The sequence below is a fragment of the Vespula vulgaris genome, chromosome 13, assembly GCF_905475345.1.
Source record: "Vespula vulgaris chromosome 13, iyVesVulg1.1, whole genome shotgun sequence".
Taxonomy (NCBI): Eukaryota; Metazoa; Arthropoda; class Insecta; order Hymenoptera; family Vespidae; genus Vespula; species Vespula vulgaris.
In genome coordinates, this window is record NC_066598.1 from 659,363 (window position 1) to 679,266 (window position 19,904).

The window sequence follows — 19,904 nt, forward strand, 5'->3', positions numbered from 1 at the left end:
ATGGACTCTCCTGTTTACCTTCTATCCCTCGTTTGCTAGGAGCACGAGAGACGACGACGATTATTCTCCTAGATCTTTACTTCTCCTTCTCCTTCTCCTTCTGTCGTCGTCTTCGTCATTGACTAAACTCGAGGACGACGTTTATTTTGTTTTTCCGTTTGTTCGACGATCGAGTTTCCCTTATCCGCCATCCTCTCGTCCAACTAACGACGTAAAAAGTACTCTTTTTTTGTTATGTAAAAAAATATTATGTCCATTTATTTTGAATACGAGTAGAACGTAATCTCGAACGGAATATAAAATGCAAGACACGGGGAAACGCGACGGGCAGAATGAAAGGACTTTTCATAGAGTCGAAGAGAACGAGAACCGCTAACGAACGTGCTACGGATCGAAAGTGAATTTTAATAAAAGCGTTCAATGTATCCCATCCATCATTTCCAACGTAACTTTCTCTCGAGCGTCCGACCACTTTGAAATTCGACGCTTTTCCACTTCGCAAGGCGTTTACGCGTTTCGGCACTTTGCTTCGTGCTAAAACCAAAAGAGAAAATCCATGGGCCCATTAAAAGGCGTTCCCTCAACCGACCGTTCCGCTTTTACTTATGGCGTTTTAGTGAAAGGAAATACAACGTTAAAGCGTAGTCTTCGACAAACCGACGAAAGAGCAAAAAGAGAGTAGTCGAAGGGTAGGAAGGAGGCAGGTAACCGAGCAATGTTTATACTTTGAAAACTCTATAAAAGTTCTTTGGGAAAACTTTGAAATACCATCGATTCTATCCGTCTTTATTCGATTTTAATAATAAGAAGAAGAAGAAGTGGAAGAAGAAGGGGCGAACAAAAAAAAAAAAGAAAAGAAAAGAAAAGAAAGAAGAAAGGGAGAAAAAAGCGCGACTTGTCGGACGGAAAATTCTTGAGAAACATATCTTTCGGATTAAAACGCGAGAGATCGATATTATTGACACGCAAGTTCTATTTCCCCTATATACATAGACATGTACCTACTATAAATGTATACACAGATAATCGAATGAATCGGAAGACCGGATTAGCCGATGATTCGAGTGGCTCATGAAATAGAAGCATTCGCAGTGCGAATTATTGATCTGATCGCGAGCCTTGTCCCACTCTGCAACTCGCTAGATTATCCTACCGTTTTCCAACTCTAATTTAACCACTGGCAGATGGCACATCGTCGCCTCCCAGTTGTCCATGTTCTGCGTTGGTCGCTATTGCTCCTGCCCTTGTTGTTGTCAAGTTTTCGAATTTGGTCGTGTTGCAATTCAGCATAATCGATGATCCGTGCTCGTTCTATCGCAGGCTAGATTATATATCGAAGCGAGAAGCGTTCGTTAATCGTCCTGCCGTAAAATTGTTCTGTTTACAGACGCCATTAAAAGCATTGTTTCGTCGCGCACGTATTCTCTTTCTATACTACTAACTAACTTTTGCGAAAGCTGCACATCGAGAGTTTAAAATTTAAATTCGATTTATCTCTCCAAAATTCACGATGTAAAAGGTCAATTCCCAGAGTTAAAGCGAGCTTGAATTTTGCAACGACGCGAGTTAAAGGGGTGGTAGAGGGTTGGTTTATGCGGAGAAAAGGTCGTAGAACCGAGAGACGCAGAGTCACGAAACGTAATCGAGGGCGAGAGAGCGAGAGAGGAAGAAGAGAACGCTCAACGTGGACTATGTTTGAAGCGTTCGAAATTTATAACTAATGCAATTACGGTTAAATACCTCTTTCGGAGCAACGCTGTGCAGAAAGTGACAGTCGGATTTTATGAAAGTCAGCCCGCGGGAAGGATTTATTATTCGAAGGGAGAGAATGAAGCCAGGTGGAAAAGTAAAACCGCTATCGGTACGACAGAACGCTAGATATTTTTTTCTCCGCTACTTTCACGCTGTATTGCCTGGGAAATAAACGAAAAATGAAAACGATCGCATTAAATACATATTTACGATGCATTCAAAAAGAGACAGAGACAGAGAGAGAGAGAGAGAGGGGGAAACGAGAAACTTTACGCAAGGGTGGCTAATGCACAAACGCGAAAGTCATTTATCAATTTTGACATTTCCACATACGTTTTTCGTAAATCTTGAAAAATGCGGACGAACGATAATGCAATTTCACGAACGATCAGAAAACCGAATTACGGGCACTGCCGACTTTTATATACGCGCGTTGAACGCGTACCGATCTCTTTCTCTCTATCTGCATCTGTATCCTGTATCCGTATTTGTATCTGTATTTGTATCCTTCAGGCAGAACGGCCAACGAGACGCATTCGACTGAAGCAGCTTTCGATTTGTCGATAAAGTACAGCTTTTTAGTATTTCCTCTACCCATTGTTTTTTCTTGTCATTTATAAAATCAATACAACTATACGTGCGAAAAAAAAACTGTATAATAAATAAATCGTACGAGCAAATACATAAAAGTTCCATTGTTTTATCGTAATCTTTGACGTTTAAGTTTACCCTATAAAATAAACTATACGCTCATATTGGAAGAGGAAGAGAAGAGAGAGAGAGAGAGAGAGAGAGAGAGAGAAATGAAAAACAATTAATAAGAATTAAAATCGCAAAGCATATTTCCCAGCAGAGAGAAATTTTTGCTATTTTCATGTCGATAGTCGTGCCGATAATCTCTGGGAGAGAAAAAAAAGGAAAAAAGGGAAAAAGAAAAAAAAAAAGGAGAAAAAAGAAAACGAATAGCCCTGTCCGCGATTTTCCGTGCGCAGAGAAGAAGAAAGCCGCGGGGTAACCTCCGTCGGACCAACGCTCGGAGGCTGTGCTATTGATTTTCCGTAGGCGCGTGCGGTTTTCCACTCACTGGCCCTGACTGCTTCTCTCTTACTCCCTTTCCCTAACGGCACGCGATCAGAGAGCCTGTCTAGACTCTGGACTCCCTAATGTGTAACTTTCCTGCACAAAGAGACTATCCTCGACGCGTCTATCGTCTTTCACAGAGTTTGACTTTCCTAGAAAACGTTCGGCATTTAACGACTTACGCCGGATCTATCTTGTCTATATTCGAACTTGAAACTAAAAACGAGAATTGCAACGATTTTATCGATGGAAATAGATTTAACGATATAGAATTTTCCGCAGTGGTCGTATACCTAGAGAAATGGCAAGTAAATTGCGTTTCTCGACGTGTTAAAATGCATACATGAATAATAAACTGCCGGCATATTAGCTCGTTTTCGAGCGCGTATTTGTTTCCTCGAAATTTATGTTCGCGCGCATGCCAAAGTTTCGTGCCGGTAACGTATGACGATTCGTTTGTATTACACCGATTACAACACTGCGAACATTAGCGATATTATTGTGTGTATGCCCAAACCATATTCGCCATTCTGGTAAAGTTTATTCCTTTGCGTATCATTATCTTTACCGAGCAAGCCAACAATATGCGATCACCTGATACGTTTATAATAATCAAAAAAAAAAAAAAATTAACGAAGTATTTTAGCAAGTACTTAAAAATACCATTTCGAAAAAGTCTGTAAAATGTATCATTTCGCGATCTGTACGTGCAGAGCGAGGCGTCGAGAAAAAGAGAAAATGGGAGAGAGAGAGAGAGAGAGAGAGAGAAACGGAGAAGCGAGAGAAAAACAAGGTTTTAATTAAATGCAGACTGCTCGTGGCGTGCAACCCGGCCAGTCACCCTTCTATTCTAAAATCGAATCGTTCATCGATCGTTGCTCATCCTACCACCCTTCCCCTCGTTGTTTTGCAGGAATCCGTCGAAAGCTCTCGCCCTACTGCTCGGAGAAAAGTGGCGCGACCGATGCGACACTGGTAGCGATATTCGATTAACGATTTAAACGATCCTCGATGATTCTCGCGTGTCTCGTTAGAGAATTTACCCCTCTCTATCCCTCGTTTGAAAAATCCGTTATTTCCAAATTGATTTTACTTTGACAAATTGCGTTAATCTCACGTTCGCGTACACTCACGAGTGGATCGTTCCATACGAGTAAAAAAATGTTACTAAGAAAAATTTCCTGAGAACTTTAGAGAAAATTTTAGGTGTCGAGTCAACAAAGAGCGTTCAAACTGTTCGTGGTAAATGCGAGTGCGAAAGGGTGCAGAGCGAGAGAGCGAGATAGTTCTCCGAGCTAAAGGGGCAAGGGGAAGAGAGAGAGAGAGAGAGAGAGGATGAATTCCCAATTACACGGACAAAGGCGACACGTATCCTTTGTCCACGAGTCGTATTATCAAGCTTCGACCGAGCTCCAGCTTTACCTAGCCAAGAATAAGATTCAAAGGACAGCTTCGGATCCTGCTGTTCTTCTGCCACGAACGGCTCAAATTGGTTAATTGGAAATTGAACTGGCTGGTCGTACTCGAAATGATTTAGTTTAAACGGCGCACTTGTCCGAAATAAAGGAAAGTTCGATATCTTAATAAAAAGAAAAAAAAAAAAAAAAAAAAAAAAAAACTTGGGTGCTTTATTCCCGACTCACGAAGGGGACATAAAAATGAAGCACGTACTTGGATAGACTCGACCCCCCCGTCCTCCTCTTCCTCTCCTTCTACCATCCTTCAAGTCATTCTCTTTCTCTCTTCTCCTATCTAAAACCAAAACAAACGGTCCACGCGAGCTAACGACGAACTATTACCGTTCGTTTGTTTAGCGCGGTAATAAAGTATCGCGTCGGCTTTTTTATACGCTCAAAACACATGCGTATTCGTCGATTATTAAAAGGCAATATTATATCGTCGTACCTACGCACATGTTCGGTCTAATAAAGGACGAACGCTTCTTTTTTCTCGAAAATTTCATATAGTTCTTTGTTTACCTTTTTCCTTTCACTTCATAGTTTTCCAATTTTCTGAATTTTCTTTGTCGCCGTTATAACGATGCGCTCTTCGTTCCTTTTTCATTCGGAACACTTACTAATTTTTTTCCGATCTACGAGAATATCGACTAGTTCGAGGGAGGGGAGGAAAAAAAAAAGGAAAATAAAAAACGTTTCCACGATTTACGGGAGTCCATTGGAGAAACGATAAAGTCTACGCGACGTTTGTTACGATACGCCGTTTCTAGGGGTAAAATGGAAAGAGAGACTCTCTTCGTCGTTATGTCACGGCAGTTATGAACAGCTGTCTGCGCGATGGATCGATAAGCGCCATTCGCATTCGATTATTTCATCGTGTAACTCTTTCGAGAGCACACGCTCAACTTGAAACCGGTCTCGTACCATACCGAGCGTAAACTCGATCAATTGTTTGCACTCGACTATCGCTTTGGATCTTTTCCAATGTTTCGAAAGAAACCTCAACGATGACAGGGACTCATTGTTTTTGTACTAGATCGCTCGGCTTTACGTATATTACGACAACAAATTTTCAAGGACGAATGTCCTATCGTCTAAGACGAGTCATTATTTTTTCACGGATAGACGAACGTACCGACCAATACAAAATTACCGACAATTACTGGCATATCACGCTACTTAAACGCTGGCATAGTTTTAAAATACTAGTAATTTTCTCATCCGAAAATAGCATGCTTCTCTTCGAAGCAAATCGGCTAATAGCTACGATCTTTAGTCCAGTTATTAGTCCTCATTGTCTCGGACGTGCGACGTTCCAACTATGGCCGATATTAGCCGAGCATAGGAGGGAACTAGGAATTATAGTGCAACTTCTCAAATGACGCCGTTAGAGAATTAATTTCGGATATCCGATAATCCCGATCGTGCACATCGGCATACTGCGTCGAGCTTTCAAAGTATAGGAACGAGAAACGGAGAGAGAGAAATCGTTGAACTCGGTGTATCGAATCCTCGATTTAGACTTTGTTCCCAGGCGAGCTTAAAAACTATTTTCAACGTTTTCACGTTCGTGAAGATTATTATAACGTATAGTATATAACGAAATCTTTCCTCTACTTCGATGTTGAATCTTTAAAACGTATCTAATTATATATCCATTGGTATTGACAATTCTTCATCGAGAAAGGTTTATGGTATAAATTATCCTCCAACGATTTTTTTTCTTTCTCTCGTCCTTTCTTCTTTCTTCTTGAGACGCCTATAAAACGTTCGTAACATCTCCCTTGGGTCTGATCGTCGGAGAAAAGCCGGAGGGTAGAAGGGAAGAGAAGGACCAAAAGGAGATCTCGGTAAGTCTCTCTCTTTCCCCCTTTTTTCTTATAAGGATCGAGAGCAAAGACCCGAGAAAGAAGATAGAAAAAGACAAGAGATCCCGTGGATCTCGATCGCGAGACAAACGGGATTTACATCGTCTTGGACGCGCGAAGTCTCGCGTGAAACTTTCCAGTTATTTTTCATGGGCTATTACGCATATACAACGATCGACCGACGTAACTATCGATGACCTTTCAATTTGATTTCTCCTTCGAAGACGCGGATTGATCAAAATGTAAACAATGGTTTGTAAAAAAATATATATATAACGAGTATAATTACGAGCGTCTTATACGGTTTCATAAACAAGAGGATCGCCGGCTAGTATGGCCTTATCCCACTAATTGAAAATTCCAAGTACGCTAATTACCATCGATGTAAGATCGTTACGGAATTTATTACCTCGCGATTCAACAGCAAGCACAAGACTGTCTCACGTAACCGAGCGACCCGCCTAAGAAAAACACAGTTTATCGTTCCACGCCTTATCGTTTTACGTTGCTCGACCGCGGTAATATAAATATTTATCGATCGTGCGCGGATTACGAGCCACGTTTCTTTGAAGTCTTCGTCTTTGTCGCTAACGTAGATAGAGACGTGCAAAAAAAAGAAAAAAGGAGAAAGAAAGTAAATAAGAGAGAGAGAGAGAGAGAGAGAGAAAGAGAGAACAAAAAGACAAAGACAAATAGCAAGGTGTACGATAAGAAGATATCGACCGAGAGGTTTCGTTATCGCATCGATGGACGATCGGGCTTCGAGAAAAGGATCTGCGAGAGATGATCCCGAAGGAGGAAAGGCCGATTGGAAAGCTTCTGGAAGTGGGCCAAACGGCTGCCGCTCCTTTCATCCTCGACTACAGCTACGGCTACGGCTACGACTACGGCTAAGGCTCGGTTCGATCCAAACGTGCGAACCGCGATGTGCTTCGCGTTAATCAACCTTTGACGAACGATCCAACGTCTATCTTGATTATAAATCTCTCGTGAACGAAAATTCATCGAATCCTTTCCCTCGTCTAATTACTTTTTTCTCGCGAAATATTTTTACTATTATCTTTTACATATTATTTATCCTACGATACGTTAAAGAGAAGCCAAAGCGTTTTTCTTCTTTCTTCTCTTCTTCTTTATTTTTTTTTCTTTTTTCTTTTTTTTTTTACGAAGCACACGCTATTAAAGTTGTCAAGCGCAAGGAGATTTGCGGCGGCGAGTCGAAATCTGGAAAAGGACTCGCAGCAAGGTTGAACTATCGCGGCCGTTTGCATATCCTCGGCTAAAGCCCCAGAGTTGGGAGCTTCTCTCTAGCCAAGGCGAATAACGGCGGCTGTGCCAGGAATGCCGAGTAGGAAGTTTTGCGGCGAAGCACACCTATATCCCTGAATACGGAATACCACGAGCTATAAGATCCACCCCTTGATCTTTGGGAATGCCGAATTCTCGAGGATACGAGGGCCCTTTCTATGTCCCCTTTCTCTCTCTCTCTCTCTCTCTAGATAGCGAGAAGAGAGAGAGAGAGAGGGATGTTCTACTCTAAGAGCACGAAATTCCAGCGAAACTTTGTCTCCCTAAACATCGCGGAGAGGAGTTCCCATCGAAAATGAGGACAATGTCGTCGCCACAAGATAGAAGGAAAGGGACAATGAAAATTATCTTTAAGTGATTGCGAATCCGTACACCTCTCAGAATCATTGTATTTTATTATCGTGATAAATCAATGTTTGTTAATTCAAATCGATATATGTATATATAATCGTATACATATCAAAGTTTAAATTGCCTTTCCTTCCTTCAGACCATTTTTTCTATCCGTTCTTTATCGCGACAAAGTTTTGCAAAGTGGGCAAAAGAGGGAAGGAAGGATGAGAGAGAGAGAGAGAAGGAAGAAACGCTGTAGCTTATTTCCATTCGTCCGAATAAAAACGGACTATAAATTTCTTCGAGCCGAGTCTCGACACGAACGCGGCGTATGTCTCGGACGGTTTTTCTTTCGTAGAAGAAGGAGCGTGCGAAGAAAAAAAATAAAGAAAATAAAAGGAAAACGTAGACGATAAAAAGAAAAAGAAAGAAAGAAAAAAAAAAGTAAAACAAGAGAGAGATCCAAAGACCCTCACGAGCGTGAGAAAATTTTTTCCGTCGCTGTAAGAGATAAATATATATTTACATAATTATCGACGTATACACGTTGATTCCGACCTTCTCGTTGTCATTGAACTCGTACGTATATGTATATCATCGACAGCTAAAGACGAGACGCAAATGATTTAATAAATAAACAAATTAAAAGAAAATCGTACGAGATTCTGTCGTTGCTCGTTACGTAGAAGAGTAAAAGTTGAAAGAGCCGAGAGACGAAATTCGAAGTAATTCTTCTCTGTTCGCGCCAGACGGTGGCACGCAAGGGTTCCATCGGTAATGATAGACGATGGACTGCACTCGGTGGATCCTAATTTTAGGGCACGCTAATACCAGACTACGTACTTCAATTTAAACTTATCGTTTTGTCTTCTATGCGAAAGAAGACGAAGATAGAAATAGAGAAAGAGAAATGCGAACTGCGAAGAAGTAAAACGTCGCTATCGCTATCTCTTTTCCTAATTCCATCTTTATATTCCGAGACGGTTCTCGTCGTCCCGATGCGACTTCCTCTAGGAATCGACGATTTTCCTCTTTGTCTTCGAAGAAGAGAGAGAGAGAGAGAGGGGGGGAGAGAGAGAGAGAGGTGAACACGACAAGCAGCGTTGTTCCTTTCGCTCTTCCTACGAGATTTTCATTAACCAAAGAGCTTCCGTCGGCTCTTTTCGCTAAAAGCACACTGAAATCTCGTCGTCTGCCTTCCTGTGGAGAAAGAAAAGGATAGCTAAGACAATGTATGAGAGCCAATAATGCTAGCAAATTCGAATTATAGAAGCTCCTAACGTTAGCAGGAAGGAAACGTTTCTCCGAAGGTGCAATTTAAAGAGAGAAGAAAGAAAAAAATAGAAAACTCATATTTCCGATAACGCAAAGTTATTTCGTCCGATTTTTACGCTCGCAAAATTGTTTCTTAGGTCTAAGGAGTCTCTGACGGCGTAGAAAAGAATGGGAAAATAAAAAAAAAAAGAATTTGTTCCATCAGGATTTCTCGAAACGAAGAGATCGAATTTTTCGAAATAAAGAGATCGAAAGGATCGAGACGAGTCGAGAATCGACGCGAATAGAGACAATCACGTCCAAGCGGATTGTTTGCCTTGGATGAAGCTAGGATCTCGAGGGTTCCCCTCTTTCCTTTCTAGTCGTCGAGCGACCTCCTAGTGTTCCCTCGCTCGCACATGCATGCACACGTTTAAACTCACGATGACGTAGCTTCGACCGTGTGTACCTATCACCCAGTCACGTCAAGGGCCACTGATTGGGACTTCCGCCGATGCTAATCCTACGATTCAAAGTTCCAGGAAGGCTCTCGCTGACATTTGGTTAACTCTTCGGTATAAATGGCATTCTTCGTTATGGCTTGTCGCTCATTCGACGCTATCATATTTTCAATAGTAAAACGCACCTCGTTAAAAGTGTTTTTACGCGAAGTATTAAATATCCGATAAGAACGATGTCAATCGAAATGGCTTATCGCCGTTAATGCGTCCGCTGTATCGTACGCCTATAAAAAAGGAATTTACGATGTAAAATAAAATGAAAAAAAAAAAATAAATAAATAAATAAAATAGAAAAAAAAACACGGACGTTAAGTATTCTAGGTAGGTTTAGCAAATCGGAAATTCTTCGAATCCGAAGTAAAGAAGAGGAGGAAGAAGATAGAAAAAAAAAAAAAAAAAAGAAAAAGAGTAAAAGAGATCAAAAGAGATTTCCCACGGATGCATCTTTTAACGCGAGCAACGAATCTTGCGTATGTAACGTTGTATTTGCGCGTGTGAGTTGGTCGAGGAAGAAGAACACACGCGATGAGTTAGCTCTCTTCGTGAAGGATGATTCATGGTGCATGTATATAAAAAAGAGGAGCGAGAGAAAGAGGATGAATCAGAGAGAGAGAGAGAGAGAGAGAGAGAGAGAGAGAGAGAGAGAGAAAGAGTTCTACACTATCAGCTGCTACATACATACATATACGAACGCATCACGCAGGTCTCTCTGTCTCGTTTCCTCTGGTACGTGTCGAAGCTCGCACACAAACGCACGCATTATACAGAACGGTCGACGTCTCGAGGGTCAAACGCACCAACACGTACGTATAAGAGTTACGCACGGTACATACGTATTTATGCATATGTGTATCTATACACGGTGTGGTATGCGTATATATGTGTGTGTATGTTGTGTATATATATATATATATATGCAAAAAGCAACACGGACTTACCGCTTTCGATGTATGGAACCAGCAACAGCAGCAGCAGGAAGAGGACGTATCCGCACGTATCACTGATCATCGTAACCATAATTCCTTTCTACTATCTCTCACTTTCTTTATTTTATCTACCGAGTTGTTTAACGAGGAAGATCGTTTCAAGTAGGCGGACGGACGGGCGGGCAGGTGGGAGGGGGAGAGGAGGAGAAGAGGTGGAAAATACAGCTGATTGATTTTTCTTCCTTCTTGAGAATGTGTTCTCGTAAATACGATCGTGACGATGACGACGAAAAGAGTAAAAGAGAGAGAGAGACACGGTCGTAAACGTTGACGTTGACGTTGACGTTGACGATGACGATGACGATGACGAAGATGACGACGACAACGACGACGGAGCGAGGTTAGGAAGAGGACGATTATTAATTCGACGAGAGCTCGCCTATGTACGTTTGTTTAACGGGAAGTCGATGACCGAAGTGAGGAGGACGTACGTTTACGAGTACGAGGAGGATCGACATGACGCGCCGAGATGCGAGCTAACGATAACACACGCACACCATTGTAAAGCACACTAGTATATACACACAACGGAGAGACACAAAACACACCCGAAGAGACACGCGACGACACTACGAAAACGCGCCTTTTTTCAACCCGTCTGGTTTATTCGATTCCTCGACACCGTCCCTCCCTCTTTCTCTGTTTTCTTTTTATTACTTACGTACACGTATACTGTGTAGATATCTCTCTCTCTCTTTCTCTTTCTCTTTCTAGCTCTTTCTCTCTCTCTCTCTCTCTCTCTTTCTCTCCTTGTCGGTCACCGTCGTCCTTGCTCGATAAACTTCGCTAGAATATACCTATCTTCCCGTTGCTCTCCCTCCTTTACTCGTCCCTTCGTTCTTTCTTTCCCTTTTTTTTTTTTTCTATTTCCTCAAAGTCACGGTCCTCTCTTAGCGGATGAAAACTACGCCATCGTGTTACAGCTTCCTCGCGATAGACGCGATGCGAGAGAAGAAGAGAGAGGACAACAACGACACGACACGATCACGACCACGACCACGACGATACGACGCACAAAGAACGCGCGTGCTGGACGACAGCTCGACGACGTTCCGCCCTTCCGAGATTATTTTTCTCTTTCTTTCTTTCTTTCTTGAGTAGCCTCGCGACGCACAGCTCGCTTCTCCTCTCCTCTCAACACAACACTATGACCTCTCTCTCTCTCTCTCTCTCTCTTTTTCACTCACTCTCTCTCTCTCTCTCTTTCTCGCGCGCGCAAGACCCTTGCTCACGCACCCGTTCGAGACGACGACTCGGAATTTGGCAAACGCATCGCACCAGCAAAATTCGCTACACGCACGCTCGTCTCTCTCTTTCTTTCTCTCTCTCCTTCTCTCTCTCTCTCTCTCTTTCTTTTCTCCAGTCGCCACTGTCGACGCACTGCTGACAGTCCTACCACTGCTCCAACCTCGACTTCCCTGCCGACATTATTTTATCCTTTCCTCTCGCCCTCCTGCACGACGCGTTCGGCTACAACTGGCTCCCACTAGGTCGCGGCCATCTTGCCTTTGTTACTAACTTCCGTGACCAGGCGGAGCCACCGTAGCGCTTCATCAGCGCCTCTGATGACTATGATCGGAACTAACCTCCCCGCAACGCGCGTGAAAGTTTACGTTTGATTTATGTATTGAAGAAATTCGTGCGACGTTATAGTTCTTAATTCTTGTGTGTACAATTTCTTTTGTAATATATATGTGTATATATATATGCTTGTATGTATGTATGTATGTACGTATGTATGTATGTATATGCGTGTATACACGTTTACGAGAATGGATATCTTTCGTACGTTTATTAAATTTTCTTGTAAACATGGTACGCCTTATTTTTGATCGCTCGAAACGTGTAAGTTATTGGATAACCTAAAACAATTGGCCGATTTGGAAACTCCGATTACTCGAATCCGCTCAAATTACTCGAGTCTTACCAAATTACCAAAATCAATAATCCTATTGGTGGAAATTATTATATTACTTCCTCCATATCGGGTTACCTGACTGAAATTATCGGATACTTCGGAACTGACGATATTTTGAATACGACCTATAAAATTAAAACGTTTGACAAAAATACTCACTTGATCTTCGAATTCCTATATATTATGTGGTTAGTAATAGGAAATAATTTTAGACTGTTCCATCTCTGAAGGTATTAACGACAAAAGAAAACAATCACAATGACGTTTATTATCGTGATACGATGAAGAAGTTTAAATAAAAACAAGTATTAAAATCGATCAAAGCATCTTACCGGCTCATCGTTAAAATTAAAATGTATCTATCCCACAAAATGGATCTCTGATATGAATAAAACAGGTAAAACAGGTTCGACGAATCCAAAGATCAGTTCAATCTCATAGACGCTATTTTCAAACAGAATCCTTTAATTTGGAGGGATCCAAAAATCCGAGAAACCCCAAACAAAAGGACGGAAGCGTAAACACGGAAGAGGAGAGACATTCGAAAAAGAAAGAGAAAAAACCCAACAAGCTTGTATTATGGTGTGGGAAATTATGCGGACGAGGAAAGAAGAAGGATGGTAAAAAGGACCAAAAAAAGCTAAAGGAATCGAAACCTAAAAAGTCGAAAAGAGAACGTTACTGCGGATTCTGTAAGAAGAAAAAGAAGAAGAAGAAGAAGAAGAAGGAGGCGGATGATGAGGAGGAGGATGATGAGAGATATGAGAGATACGAGAGATACGAGGATTCGGCTGTGCCAGTTAGCAGAGCGGAGAGACAAGCCAGAGTGAGAGACAGGGAATATCAAACCTTTGATCGATCGGATTCGACATACGGCGAAGAAAGAAAAAGATCGAAAGCGGAAAGAAAGAAAGAAAAAGCACTTAAACGGAAAGATTCTGATCGTCTGGAAAAGTCGGTCTCTTATGCCGATCGAAATACCGACGATCAAAGACATAGATATCACAATGATCGCGAGAGATCAAGAAGGGATATAACCAAGAGTTGCTGCTTCTTATGTGCCGAAAATTCGTTAGCGATCGCGGGAGCTATCGGTCCTAAACCGGTATGTTCCAATAAGAGCGTGGATGCATATGACATGGAAACGATCGAAACAAGTTGCAGTCCGATTAAATTGCCGGTACACGTGAGGACTGTTAAATCGACGTTTCGAGTTAAAGTACGAGACACGTGTACGTCCTATGGGAATATACCTAAAGCGAAGAAGAAAAAACGTAAAAAATTTAGACTTTTTCCGAAGATTAAAAAAAGCACGTGTCCAAACCGTAAGGTTCAACCAAAACGACGTACGGTCGGTTGTGTTACCGAAAGTCTATCGAAAACTAAGAAACCAGAAGAGAAAAAGGTACACGAACCTTGTTGCAGAGAGAAAGCGGTATAATTGTTTTGCTATTTCGACGCTATTTTTCTTTCTTTCTTTCTCTTTTGTTTGTTTTTTTTTGACCAAACTTCGACGTACTCGAGAAGGAATATTTTTAATAAAGATTATACTCTAGATTTATCTTTTCTTCTTTCCATTTGATTTCTTCATTGGCAAGATCTCCTCCGTCGCACAAAGTCGTCGTATCTTCTTCGAAACCCGAAGAAAATGAATCTTTGTTAATTCACGTCTTCGACCCGTCATCTATTTCTGTCGTTAGGAGCTATCTCAATTTTTAATATCGCAGACCGTGTTAGATTGTCTTGTCGTTGAATCCTTTGCAGAAGTTTTAATCCGATCGTGCTTTGCTCCTTGGGTCACCTGAAAAATATGATGCCGGTTAGTAAACTTTAATCAAATAAACAATGCCTCTGCGTTTCAATTAGTTCGAATGCTGCGATAGAATCCTGGATGAGGTATTTGACATCGCTGAAATCGCTCGAGGAAAGCAATAATCCTTTGAGCTTTTGTGCTTAGAACGGCAAACATCGAACTACCTTCGAACTATGTTCGAGACGATCCAACGTCTTCGGTAGATTTAAACGAACTCTTAAACGTGTATAAAATATTATATTACAGTAATCCATAAGACAAAATTTCCATAAATTTCCATCATAAACGTATATATACATATATATATGTTTATTACCATAAAGATTTATGTACAGGTCGAAACACTGTCTCGAGTGCTTCGAGTTATCTAATTACTGAATATCTTAACTATTAGATCTTGATCACAACGATAGAGAATTTGCGATGACGGTGACACTAAAGAGCAACGATTTGAAAAAGAAAGAAGAAAAAAAAGGAAAAAACAAACAACGAAAAGAAAAAGAGGAAGATAGGAAAGAAAATATCGAAACATTTTCGAACGAGTCGACGAGTGTTCAGACTGTATCGGGTGATGGTAGCACAGGACGCGGCTGTATCGTTGTCGTGACGTTGCTGCTAGCTTCATCTAACGAAGGATTTCCGAACATCAAGGGTGCGGCATAGTAGGGTAACAAAGGGTACTGGTTTGGCGGAAAATAAGTCGGCGGAAAGAGTCCTTGTCTCTGCGCTATCTTCAGTCGGGATGTCAGTTGCTTCTTCCACTTGGTACGTCGATTTTGGAACCACGTTTTGATTTGAACCTCCGTCAGATTCAGAGATTTCGAAAGTTCCATTCGTTTGCTCACACTGAGATACTTGTCGATCTGCGAATCATCAAGGAGACGTTTCTTTCTTTCTTTCTTTCTTTTTAAAGCTTCCTCGCTCGGAAAATTTTTCAATCATTTTTTCAAAAGCTCTTTACGAATGCCTTCTAACGTACCTTGAACTCCGCTTCGAGTCTTTCCAATTGTTTAGCGCTATATGCTTGTCGCGGTTTTCTATCGATTCCTGGTTTTCTCGAACGCCTGCCATTCGGTTTTGGCGCTGAAAGAATACGTGGCATTTTAAGTAAACGATCGAAGAAAGTGTGAACGAGAAGTTGTAAAGATAAAAAGGAAGAACGCGTAAAGGAGTATGACAGTTTGATCTTCGGCAAGATTTATCGTGGTGATAATAAAAATTTAACATTGTAATCGCGTTTCTTAATTGCTTGGCAAAGGCCCCTCGAGCTTGTACTCAATTACCACTTTCACCGACTCCGCCCTATACGCGTTAGTTCGTCTAGAGTTACCAAACGTGTTTAAAACATGCGGGATTGTTTGAAGAACGCGTGACATCTTACTGTCAATATCGGCCAGAATGTGGCAAAGAGATGAGCAAACAGTTTATGCCGAAGAGCGTTTGAGTACGATTATCATCCTGGTGCAAAGATCTACCTAGGATTTCCGTTCGCGGGAAGGTGCGAGCGACATTGTAACGTAATTAGTTGCATCGAAATAATGAAACTATTCGACCATTAACTCGTTGTCGTTTTTCTTGGAATCGGACGAAAAGAATTTTCGATCCCAACGACCGACATTAATTCTCTCCATTTGATCGTAAGCTTCTCAGACAAATTTGGAAAAACTTGAAAATTGCTGAAACTTTCTCCTGGTAGAATCAACCTTCTCTCTCTCTCTCTCATCTTGTTTGATCTCTTATTAGTCTACTGGCCCTTACGCGACGTGTCAACAAATAAATGTCGCTTCGTTTGTACAAGACCTTTTAGTCATTTTTACGAGAACCTTTTGGGAGCGGAGGGAAGAGTGGATGAGACGGATGAAGCAATAGAAAAAAAAAAAAAAATCGTCGGTGTTTTATCCCCTCCTTTTTTCCTGCTTCGTAATATAATGACTATGTAAAGATATTCTTTGATTCTTCGCATTGAAGACGTAGATCTAACGAATTCGCAAAGACCCATTTTCGAGGTGTTGCCTGGCAGCTGATTCCTTACGCACGCGATGCAGGTGAAATATGTTCTCGAGAATGCCATGATATATGGCCATTAAACTTGATTTATGGAGGATTTTAGCGGACTCTGTATTGGATGATTTACACCGCGAAATCCCGGTCGATCATCGCGTTAACGTAAAGTACGTAAGTACGTGAGCTTTCGTAGGCGCGAAACATGCATGTAGATTGAAAAGATGGAAGACCAATGTTCAGGGTATCTTTCGTACTGTGTGCGATGGAAAAGGAGGTGGGGGGCACAGCTGTGGTATTTCTTGGAAGATGAAAGACTGTGAGAAGGGCCGAAAAGAGCCGTACGTAGTGACGAAGAAAGAGAACCGGCGAGAGCAAGATTTACGAGTGGACGGAGACATTTAGCACGTACGCGGAAGATGGTTAGAGCAATAGCGTTGATAAATGGCCACCTAACAGCATGGCGGATGTTTGTCAGAGTGGGAGATACGCGATGATTTTAAAAGAACGAAAGTGTTGTCGAAGACGCTTAACGAATGGGGATCATTGCTTCAAAAAAAAAAAAGAAAAAAAAAAAAAACATTAATTCGTATTTCGACAGCCGTACGTTCGAAATCGAAGTGGTGACGATTCTTCGTGTTTCTAGGTAGATACATAAATAGGTGTTTCGCATTTAACCGTTAACGCGTTGGAAACGAGGGAGATGTAACACGTTGCTCGTTGATGCGGCGTTCGCGTGTCGAAAAGCTCTTACCGTAGGCGCCTCCCGTAATATCCAATATTCGTTTGAGACGTGAAAGAACGCTCCGATCTTTCACAACCCCTCTCTTTCTTTCTCTCTTCCTCCCTCTCTCTCTCTCTCGCTCTCTCTCGCTCTATCCCTCTTCGCTTCCCAGCATTGTTCGCGAAAATAGAATTACGGCGATAAGTTATTACGTGCGGGTAATTAGAGTTCTTTGTCGTGAAGAAAGGAGATGGTCTCGATACGGTCTCGGCTGATAATTCACGAATATACTAGATCCAACAATCGTACGCGAGGTCGTAAACGAATTCGGACGAGTTTAATTAATAAACGAGAGAGATTCGAAGAGTTTACCTTGAAGACCAAAAAGCTGACCAGGTTTTGATTGTGCGAACCAGCTGCTGTACAAGAGGGATGCGGAGGCCAACGAGGTCGTCGAGTAACTCGAAGGATCCGAAAGAGTCCCATCGGCGTAGGGAATAGCCGTGTGCGCGTACAACATACCACTCACGTCTAAAAAATGTCAAATACTTGAAGGATCCGAAGGGAGGAGAAAGAACGGACGACGAATGAACTGAAAGAAAGAAATGAAAGAAACGTACTCGGATGAGCGGCGGGAATAGCCGTCGGCCTCACAAACTGTCCCTCGACGATCTTCTCGTCCTTTTCGTCCTGTTCGTCTTCCTTGTCGACGTAACAAACCTTGGAAAAATCTCTTTCCTCTTCTCGTTTCTCGTTTCTCGTTCCAAGAATATTGTCGATCGTGAATGCACTCGACGTTGCGACCGGTGACACGTTCCTTCTCTCCGCGATACGTTGCCTTCGATATTCTCTGTAGCTTTCACTGCTCGAATCGGATGCATATTCCATCGTCTCTCGATGATTACTCGGTGATTTTGCACGTCGTTCGCTGTCCTCGCTTCCTCGGCGATCGTACCTCGCCTCCTCCTCGATAGAACAAACATCGTTGGCATTCTGATGCGATCTCGCTCGTCGTAGATCGCAAATATCACCGTCCGACGCCTTCTCCTGGCTCTGACAATACTCCATCTTGACAAAAGTCATCGGTTCTAGATATCTAACAAACGTATCGCATTGTGCCGACGTTTACGATCCTACTAAAAGCTCGCTCACGATCGATTACTGCACGACCGATCGGATTCGAATTGTTTCTATGGGGCCATGGTCGCTCGGATTCGAATCAATCCGTATAATTCTACTAGTCTCTACTTATTCTCCCTCACTTTTTATCGTACGACGTGGAACGTCTTTTGTCAACGGATCAAGATCTAATCTCCGACTAATCTCTCTTTACAGTCTTCCGAAAGCGAGTACTTCCGAATGTATGACAGGTGGCACGTGTCCGTGGTCCAGAAGGACCTCCCAACATCCCCACCATCCATTCCCGAGGGAAGGTCATCCTCCTAGGAGGTTGGAGAAAAGTCTCGCGCCTCCGATCTCCCCTTTCACCCCGCCTCCCTCGCCTCCGGCCGACTATTCACTATTTCTTCTTGTTATTTCGCAGGAATGGAGGGGAATGCTCGAAAGATTCGTAATATCGTTCCATCGTACAGTCGACTTTTTACAAATCCGATCGTCGAACGGACGTTCTCGATTTTTCTCGAACGAGAACGATAGATAATTCGTTCGAGAGGAGTCCTCTTTATTATCGAACGTTTATCGTTCGTTCGATATGCGACTTTGCAGTAGGTAAACGCAGTAGGTATCGCGATCGCGAGCATAAAGATGGGAATCTGATAAAGCATAAGTATACATTCGGCCGAGTTTTATCCTTGCTCCTGTCGAATTACAACGTTATCGAAGTAAGAAGCGACGCTTCGATTGGAAGTTTGAAAGTTCTCGCCTAAAAGGATATTTGGTCGGGGTACGCTGTACGCGCAGTAACACGCCTTCGCTTCTCGAGAAAGAACTCATCGCGGTTTAAAGAACGGTGCGCCGATTGGTCCAGCAGGCGCATGCTCCGAACTAAACGTCCGCCCTCTTCGAGCACCCTATCTCCAGGATTTCTCTGTCAGCAAACTGATGGTTCCTTCTCCTACTCTCCTTCTTCCTCATACTCCCTCTCCAAGTCGAACGGATGGATAAACGCTCCTGCCTTCGGAGAAGAACACCACGAAAAAGCACCGCAAAACACTCCTTCGTGCGTTTAGTAAACCACGAGCAGTGGTTCTCACGAGCCTTTGCAACCGTTACTACCTTAGCTATCTATTTTCTTTTTCCTCGTCCGCTTCTTTTATTACGTCAACCGTGCATTTGGTCAAAGTACTATTTTTATCCGAGCGAGGTGCAAACACTATGCGATGTACGTATTTTAGCTCGTTCGCTTCCGAGATCGGCTACGCGAATTATTTTCTACGAGCGAACGGTCTCGTCTGTGGAAATAAATCAGGATTTTATTTGGCCCGTAGCTGACAACACTCAATATCGATGATATGCTTTATCGAGACCCATTGAACTAGGCTGGTTCCTCTTTACGCTCTCACAATGGCCGCCATTTCTACGAACAGCACTTCCATTAGTCTTCGGATCACCCGCGCGAACTCTCACTGTTCGTCCTTACACGCGGTAGAATCCATCGAGGAAATTTTCGCAGCTCGCTACGTCTTTTAAGGGAGGAATGACCATTGCATGCCCTTTATATCGCAAGCACCATCGATCCTTTACGCGTATTCGGGTTATAATTACGTGAAGCATCGTTTAAAAAATTTCTAAGAACCCATCAGGATTATTCGGATAATAAATTATGATAATGGCGTGGTTCATTAGCGCGTTTCTACTCTCTACGTCCTTTTCAAACGACGTTTACGTTTCCTTGCGAGAGTATTCACGCGAGACTTCTACCTACGTAGG

The 19,904-nt window shown here is 42.4% G+C and overlaps 3 protein-coding genes across 3 annotated transcripts in view; 1 reads left to right on the forward strand and 2 right to left on the reverse strand.

Annotated features, from left to right (window-relative positions):
• Nucleotides 1–12,031, reverse strand: part of LOC127068403 (disintegrin and metalloproteinase domain-containing protein 10) — a 63,647-nt gene extending 51,616 nt beyond the window's left edge. Inside the window, exon 1 of the mRNA XM_051004534.1 lies at nucleotides 10,512–12,031. Coding sequence (XP_050860491.1) covers nucleotides 10,512–10,590 — 79 coding nt within the window. The 5' untranslated portion in view covers nucleotides 10,591–12,031. The remainder of the gene's footprint in view (nucleotides 1–10,511) is intronic.
• A 651-nt stretch (nucleotides 12,032–12,682) lies between these two features.
• On the forward strand, nucleotides 12,683–14,075 carry LOC127068441 (DNA topoisomerase 1-like). Its single transcript, XM_051004668.1, has 2 exons — nucleotides 12,683–12,874; nucleotides 12,936–14,075. Exons 1-2 carry the CDS (start codon nucleotides 12,862–12,864, stop codon nucleotides 13,916–13,918), a joined length of 996 nt encoding a protein of 331 aa, XP_050860625.1. The 5' UTR covers nucleotides 12,683–12,861; the 3' UTR covers nucleotides 13,919–14,075.
• An 8-nt stretch (nucleotides 14,076–14,083) lies between these two features.
• LOC127068437 (homeobox protein MSH-C-like) lies at nucleotides 14,084–19,033 on the reverse strand. Its single transcript, XM_051004657.1, has 4 exons — nucleotides 17,636–19,033; nucleotides 17,388–17,546; nucleotides 15,270–15,373; nucleotides 14,084–15,153 (listed from the first exon to the last, which is right to left on the reverse strand). The coding sequence occupies exons 1-4, from the start codon at nucleotides 18,096–18,098 to the stop codon at nucleotides 14,845–14,847; spliced, it is 1,035 nt and encodes a 344-aa protein (XP_050860614.1). The 5' UTR covers nucleotides 18,099–19,033; the 3' UTR covers nucleotides 14,084–14,844.
• Nucleotides 19,034–19,904: the final 871 nt, after the last annotated feature.

What these genes read in the sequence shown, in the direction of transcription:
- LOC127068437 (XM_051004657.1), bottom strand. Translation starts at nt 18,098, where the DNA reads ATGACTTTTGTCAAGATGGAGTATTGTCAGAGCCAGGAGAAGGCGTCG. An exon ending in TATTCCCGCCGCTCATCCGA is followed by an intron (nt 17,547 to 17,635) that starts GTACGTTTCTTT and finishes GACATTTTTTAG; the next exon opens with ACGTGAGTGGTATGTTGTAC. An exon ending in TCAGCTTTTTGGTCTTCAAG is followed by an intron (nt 15,374 to 17,387) that starts GTAAACTCTTCG and finishes GTATTCTTTCAG; the next exon opens with CGCCAAAACCGAATGGCAGG.